This window comes from Salmo trutta, unplaced genomic scaffold (genome assembly GCF_901001165.1).
Source record: "Salmo trutta unplaced genomic scaffold, fSalTru1.1, whole genome shotgun sequence".
Lineage (NCBI taxonomy): Eukaryota > Metazoa > Chordata > Actinopteri > Salmoniformes > Salmonidae > Salmo > Salmo trutta.
In genome coordinates, this window is record NW_021823025.1 from 57963 (window position 1) to 65737 (window position 7775).

At 46.1% G+C, this 7775-nt stretch overlaps 1 protein-coding gene across 1 annotated transcript; it reads right to left on the reverse strand.

The window, feature by feature from the left end:
- Positions 1 to 185: 185 nt before the first annotated feature.
- Positions 186 to 2844, reverse strand: LOC115188259 (solute carrier family 40 member 1-like). The gene is made up of 2 exons (XM_029747106.1): positions 2130 to 2844; positions 186 to 864 (listed from the first exon to the last, which is right to left on the reverse strand). Exons 1-2 carry the CDS (start codon positions 2842 to 2844, stop codon positions 599 to 601), a joined length of 981 nt encoding a protein of 326 aa, XP_029602966.1. The 3' UTR covers positions 186 to 598.
- Between the last annotated feature and the right edge of the window lie 4931 nt (positions 2845 to 7775).

Here is a 7775-nt window from a genome sequence, read left to right on the forward strand (position 1 = left end):
ACACTGAGGTGGGAGAACCTACCACGGTGAGGGACCAACACTGAGGTGAGAGAACCTACTACCCTTGGGAGACCAACACTGAGGTGAGAGAACCTACCACGGTGAGGGACCAAAACTGAGGTGGGAGAACCTACCACGGTGAGAGACCAACACTGAGGTGAGAGAACCTACCACGGTGGGGGACCAACACAGGGGTGAGATAACCTTCCACGGTAGGGGATCAAAACTAAGGTGGTAGAACCTACCACGGTAGGGTACCAACACCGCATCTGTTGCGACCACATCAACCTATGTACAGAAGGGAAAAGGTGGATCCTACTCTAGTTAACCTGAGTTCTAGTTTGTTCCTGTACCTTAGCACTTGGCCATACTACACCTGGCCATGCAGGGAGATAGCAACCAGGTTGGGGAGGACACGACACTTGCTGAAATGAATGAATGGCTGGATGGGGGTGAAGGTGTGTTACGGTATTGTATTGTTGCCTAACAATGAGAGCGCAGAGGGAACAAGAGAGAAGAGACATTCATTTCACAGGCAGGCGCAGGCAGAGTGGAGTCTTTGGGGACATGCTTTGTCGCGGAAAGCCGCACGGCCTCCCTACGTGTCCAGGCGTCCAGCAGGTTTTCTCTTGGCTTTGCGTGCATATAGGAAGTACATGGTGTGTCCCGTGGTGATGAACAGTACAGAGATGATGACCAGGATGCCAAAGTGCTGGGGCTGCGGAGCAGAGATGACCATGATGAAGTGGAGAAGGTCCATCAGGTAGTTCATGGAGCTCTGGACCCCGTTGACCACACCACGTTCCGACTCACAGATGTTCTCCTGAAGCAGCTGGGTCACGGTCAGGTCAAAGGACCACAGACCTGGAACACACAGGATAAACAGACGGTCAGTGGTTGCTTTGGTCTATACAGATAGACTAGTACACTATGGTCTGTACAGATAGACTACTACACTATGATCTATACAGATAGACTACTACACTATAGTCTATACAGATAGACTACTACACCATGATCTACACAGATAGACCACTACACTATGGTCTATACAGATAGACTACTACACTATAGTCTATACAGATAGACTACTACACTATGATCTACACAGATAGACCACTAGACTATGGTCTATACAGAACGACTACTACACTATGACCTATGCAGATAGACTTTCACACTATGGTCTATACAGATATACCACTACACTATGGTCTATACAGATAGACTACTACACTATGATCTATACAGATAGACCACTACACTATGGTCTATACAGATAGACTACAACACTATGATCTATACAGATAGACTACTACACTATAGTCTATACAGATAGACTACTACACTATGATCTACACAGATAGACCACTAGACTATGGTCTATACAGATAGACTACTACACTATGACCTATGCAGATAGACTTTCACACTATGGTCTATACAGATAGACTACTACACTATGATCTATACAGATAGACTACTACACTATAGTCTATACAGATAGACTACTACACTATGATCTATACAGATAGACCACTACACTATGGTCTATACAGATAGACTACAACACTATGATCTATACAGATAGACTTTCACACTATGGTCTATACAGATAGACTACTACACTATGGTCTATACAGATAGACCACTAGACTATGGTCTATACAGATTGACCACTATACTATAGTCTATATAGATAGACCACTAGACTATGGTCTATACAGATTGACTCCTATACTATAGTCTATATGGATAGACCACTATACTATAGTCTATATGGAAAGACCCCTATACTATAGTCTATATGGATAGACCACTATACTATAGTCTATATAGATAGACCCCTATACTATAGTCTATATAGATAGACCCCTATACTATAGTCTATAAGGATAGACCACTAGACTATGGATCCATTGCAGTAGTCTCTTTTCAGTCAGGCACTGGTATAATACAAAAATGATTATCTTCCAACGCTATTTGAACTCATTTACTGAGTCTCATAAGAACTGAATACCCACAGCCTATGTTAGAAACATGCATAATACAGTTGCTATAGTTAAGCTGTGGATCAGCAACTCAATCCAATTGTGAAGGGCCTGGGCCTGGTCGTCCCTCTTACTCACCGATGCGTGCTGTGATGACCCCCAAGAACAGCAGGATTATAGAGATGTAGGAGTCTGGCTCCATGCCTGATGGCATATTCTCAAACAGCACCGTGTTGTTGGTCCAGTGGATGGACGAGCGGTCGGGCAGCAGCGGCTGATTAATGCCACCCCGCATCGGGTAGGTGTGTTTCTGCCTCTGGCCCTCCACCATCCCCCCGGCCTCCGCCAACGTCGAGTTGGCGTTGGCGTCCAGGAAGGGCATGAGCAGGCGGAGGTCCATGGGGCTGCCGGGGGCGAACACAGAACACACACACAGCAGCAGACAGCAAAGATGGAGACAGCTGGAGATGATGCCTGTGTTGACTAAACCGTAGGCCTTCCTCAGCTTGGTGAACATGACGGTGCCCATGAGGCCTGTTATAGCCGAGACCCCCATCAGCAGACTGAGCAGGGAGCCACTGATGCCCTGGGTGTAGGCGTAGCCCGTGGTGATGCAGTCGAAGCCCAGGACAGTTGTGTAGAGGAAGGCCAGGCCCATCCCAGCCAGGAAGACATCCTGGCGGTAGTAGGCCCTCCAGCCGTCCTTACAGGTGCTCAGCAGCCAGCGGAAACGTCCGAAACACAGAGGCAGATTGGTGATCTCCTTGAGGTTCAGGCTCATGTCGTCATCACTGAGGCCCGGGGCTGATGTCACCACCTCACTTTGCTCTACTGAGAGGGAGAGGACAAGCATCAGTCAAGCTACTAACAATGATCTATTGAGAGGACAAGCATCAGTCAAGCTACTAACAATGATCTACTGAGAGGACAAGCATCAGTCAAGCTACTAACAATGATCTACTGAGAGGACAAGCAACAGTCAAGCTACTAACAATGATCTACTGAGAGGACAAGCATCAGTCAAGCTACTAACAATGATCTACTGAGAGGACAAGCATCAGTCAAGCTACTAACAATGATCTACTGAGAGGACAAGCAACAGTCAAGCTACTAACAATGATCTACTGAGAGGACAAGCATCAGTCAAGCTACTAACAATGATCTACTGAGAGGACAAGCATCAGTCAAGCTACTAACAATTATCTACTGAGAGGACAAGCAACAGTTAAGCTACTAACAATGATCTACTGAGAGGACAAGCATCAGTCAAGCTACTAACAATGATCTACTGAGAGGACAAGCATCAGTCAAGCTACTAACAATGATCTACTGAGAGGACAAGCATCAGTCAAGCTACTAACATCATCCATCAACTAACTTAGGGCAACAGTGTTTCAAGTAATACTACGTTTCCATAGAGATGAAAAAGCATGTACACTACCGTTCAAAAGTTTGGGGTCACTTAAAAATGTCCTTGTTTTTGAAAGAAAAGCACCTTTTTTGTCCATTTAAAATAACATAAAATTGATCAGAAATACAGTGTAGACATTGTTAATGTTGTAAATGACTATTGTAGCTGGAAATGGCAGATTTTTTAAGGAATTTTTAAGGTTGTTCTTTACATAGGCGTACAGAGGCCCATTATCTGCAACCATCACTCCTGTGTTCCAATGGCACGTTGTGTTAGCTAATCCAAGTTTAGCATTTTAAAAGGCTAATTGATCATTAGATCATGATCTAAAGGGTTTCCAAGATGGCGTAGCAGTCAGACGTCTTTGTCCTCATCTTTTCGTGTCCCGTGTATATATCGTTTGATATCTTATTTCTTCGCATATATTTTTTAAAATATTTCTCTTAACCTCAACTTCAACATACTCTCCTGCAATCCGCCTCACCCAATGTGGTGTGGATCTGCTATTTTCTTTACTTTTGAACCGGCACCCCCAACAAAAGCTAGCCAGCTAACTAGCTACTAGCTAGTAGTCGGCTAGCCACTGCTAGTGGTCATCAGCTAACCTTTAGCCCGGACAACTCTTGTCAGTCTGCACAGCGCTTCTCAAACCACAGCAAATCGGACATATTTTTCTCCATATCTCCGGATTCCTACCGCAAGCTCTGAGCCTTTTCACCTGGATCATCGCAGCTAGCTAGCTGCTATTTCGAGTGGCCACTCCTGGCTAACGTCTCTGTCCCGAAGCAATAACCAAGTAGCCTGGAGCAAGCCTTTGCTAGGCCCATCTCCCGGCTAGCCGAAGAGGTCCATCAGCCACTCCTTGGGCTTCAATACCTATTTTGCCAATTGGCCTGGACCCCTTTTACTGCCGACACGGAGCCCCGCCGATTCCATCACGACTGGACTGCCAACGTAATCTACCCAAGTTTTTTTTTTAACTGGCTCCTCCGTCGCGATGTCCCCTGAATGTCCATCTGCTAGCCTGCTAGCCGCGGCCCGCTAGCTGTCTAGAGCATATCGGACTGTTAGCTGAAGAGGCCCATCGGACTAATTCTTTGGCCACTATACCTATTTTGCCAATTGGCCTGGACTCTTTTACCACACGGAGCCTTGCGGATCCATCACAACTAGTCTGCCGACGTAACAGCACGAGGGGGCTACAACAGACTTCTTCCATTGCGACGTCCATCTAAGGCCCTTCTGCTAGCTTGCTTGCCCCGGCCCGCTAGCTGTCTGAATTGCTGTGTCTCCAGCCCACCGAGCTACTCACTGGACCCCTATGATCACTCGGCTATGCATGCCTCTGCCTAATGTCAATATGCCTTGTCCATCGCTGTTTTGGTTAGTGATAATTGCCTTATTTCACTGTAGAGCCTCTAGCCCTGCTCAATACACCTTAGCTAACCCTTTAGTCCCACCTCCCACACATGCGGTGACCTCACCTGGTTTAAATGATGTTTCTAAAGACAATATCTCTCTCATCGTCACTCAATGCATAGGTTTACCTCCACTGTACTCACATCCTACCATACCTTTGTCTGTACATTATGCCTTGAATCAATTCTACCGTGCCCAGAAACCTGCTCCTTTTACTCTCTGTTCCGAACGTACTTGAAGACCAGTTCTTATAGCCTTTAGCCATACCCTTATCCTACTCCTCCTCTGGTCCTCTAGTGATGTAGAGGTTAACCAAGGCCCTGCAGTGCCTAGCTCCACTCCTATTCCCCAGGCGCTCTCATTTGTTGACTTCTCTAACCGTAATAGCCTTGGTTTCATGAATGTTAACATTAGAAGCCTACTCCCTAAGTTTGTTTTATTTACTGCTTTGGCACACTCCGCCAACCTGGATGTCCTAGCCGTGTCTGAATCCTGGCTTAGGAAGACCACCAAAACCCCTGAAATTTCAATCCCTAACTATAACATTTTCCGACAAGATAGAACTGCCAAAAGGGGCGGAGTTGCAATCTACTGCAGAGATAGCCTGCAGAGTTCTGTCTTACTATCCAGGTCTGTACCCAAACAATTAGAGCTTCTACTTTTAAAAATCCACCTTTCCAGAAACAAGTCTCTCACCGTTGCCGCTTGCTATAGAGCACCTTCTGCCCCCAGCTGTGCCCTGGACACCATATGTGAATTGATTGCCCCCCATCTATCTTCACAGCTCGTGCTGCTAGGTGACCTAAACTGGGACATGCTTAACACCATGGCCATCCTACATTCTAAAGTTTCTAAATTTAGAACCAGGAACAGATATAGCCCTTGGTTCACTCCAGACCTGACTGACCTTGACCAGCACAAAAAAGCATTGAAAAGCCCCCGCGATATGTAACTTTTCAGGGAAGTTAGGAACCAATATACACAGGCAGGTAGGAAAGCAAAGGCTAGCTTTTTCAAACAGAAATTTGCATCCTGTAGCACAAACTCCAAAAAGTTCTGGGACACTGTAAAGTCCATGGAGAATAAGAGCACCTCCTCTCAGCTGCCCACTAAACTGAGGCTAGGAAACATTGCCACCAGTGATAAATCCACGATAATTGAGAATTTCAATAAGCATTTTTCTACAGCTGGCCATGCTTTCCATCTGGCTACCCCTACCCCGGTCAACAGCCCTACACCCCCCACAGCAACTTGCCCAAACCTCCCCCATTTCTCCTTCACCAAAATCCAGATAGCTGATGTTCTGAAAGAGCTGCAAAATCTGGACCCCGACAAATCAGCCCGGGATAGACAATCTGGACTGTCACGTCCTGACCAGTAAAGGGGTTATTTCTTATTATAGTTTGGTCAGGACGTGGCAGGGGGTATTTGTTTTATATGGTGTGTGTGTATGTAGAGGGGTGTTTGATTTATGTATTCCGGGGTTTTGGTCATTGTTCTATGTTTGTATATTTCTATGTCTGTTCTAGGGTGTTTAGATCTGTGTTTAGGTAATTGGGATTGGGGCCTTCAATTGGAGGCAGCTGTCTATCGTTGCCTCTGATTGAAGGTCCTATAATTAGGAATGTGTTTGTCATGGGAATTGTGGGAGGTTGTTCTTTGCATAGCTGTGTGTTGCCTGCAAGACTGTTTGTCGGCCGGTCTTTGTTTTCGTGTTTTATTATGTAAATAAACATGAGCATTCACGTACTCGCTGCGCCTTGGTCCATTCACTACGACGACCGTTACATGGACCCTCTCTTTCTAAAATTATCCGCAGAAATTGTTGCAACCCCTATTACTAGCCTGTTCAACCTCTCTTTCGTATCGTCTGAGATCCCCAAAGATTGGAAAGCAGCTGCAGTCCCCCTCTTCAAAGGGGGAGACACTCTAGACCCAAACTGCTACAGACTTATATCTATCCTACCCTGCCTTTCTAAGTTCTTCGAAAGCCAAGTTAACAAACAGATTACCGACCATTTCGAATCCTACTGTACCTTCTCCGCTATACAATATGGCTTCCGAGCTGGTCATGGGTGCACCTCAGCCACGCTCAAGGTCCAAAACGATATCATAACTGCCATCGATAAGAGACAATACTGTGCAGCTGTATTCATCGACGTGGCCAAGGCTTTCGACTCTGTCAATCACCACATTCTTATCGGCAGACTCAACAGCCTTGGTTTTTCTAATGACTGCCTCGCCTGGTTCACCAACTACTTTGCAGACAGAGTTCAGTGTGTTAAAATCGGAGGGCCTGTTGTCCGGACCACTGGCAGTCTCTATGGGGGTGCCACAGGGTTCAATCCTCGGGCTGACTCTTTTCTCTGTATACATCAATAATCCACCCTCTACGCAGACGACACCATTCTGTATACTTCTGGCCCTTCTTTGGGACACGTGTGTAACTAACACTCCAGACGAGCTTCAATGCCATACAACTCTCCTTCCATGGCCTCCAACTGCTCTTAAATGCAAGTAAAACTAAATGCATTCTCTTCAACCGATCACTGCCCACACCCGCCCGCCTGTCCAGCATCACTACTCTGGACGGTTCAGACTTAGAATATGTGGACAACTACAAATACCTAGGTGTCTGGTTAGACTGTAAACTCTACTTCCAGACTCACATTAAGCATCTCCAATCCAAAATTAAATCTAGAATCGGCTTCCTATTTCACAACAAAGCATCCTTCACTCATGCTGCCAAACATACCCTCATAAAACTGACTTTCCTACCGATCCTTGACTTCGGCGATGTCATTTTCAAAAAAGCCTCTAACACTCTAGTCAGCAAATTGGATGCAACCTATCACAGTGCCATCCATTTTGTCACCAAAGCCTCATACACTACCCACCACTGCGACCTGTACGCTCTCGTTGGCTGGCCATCGCTTCATATTCGTCGCCAAACC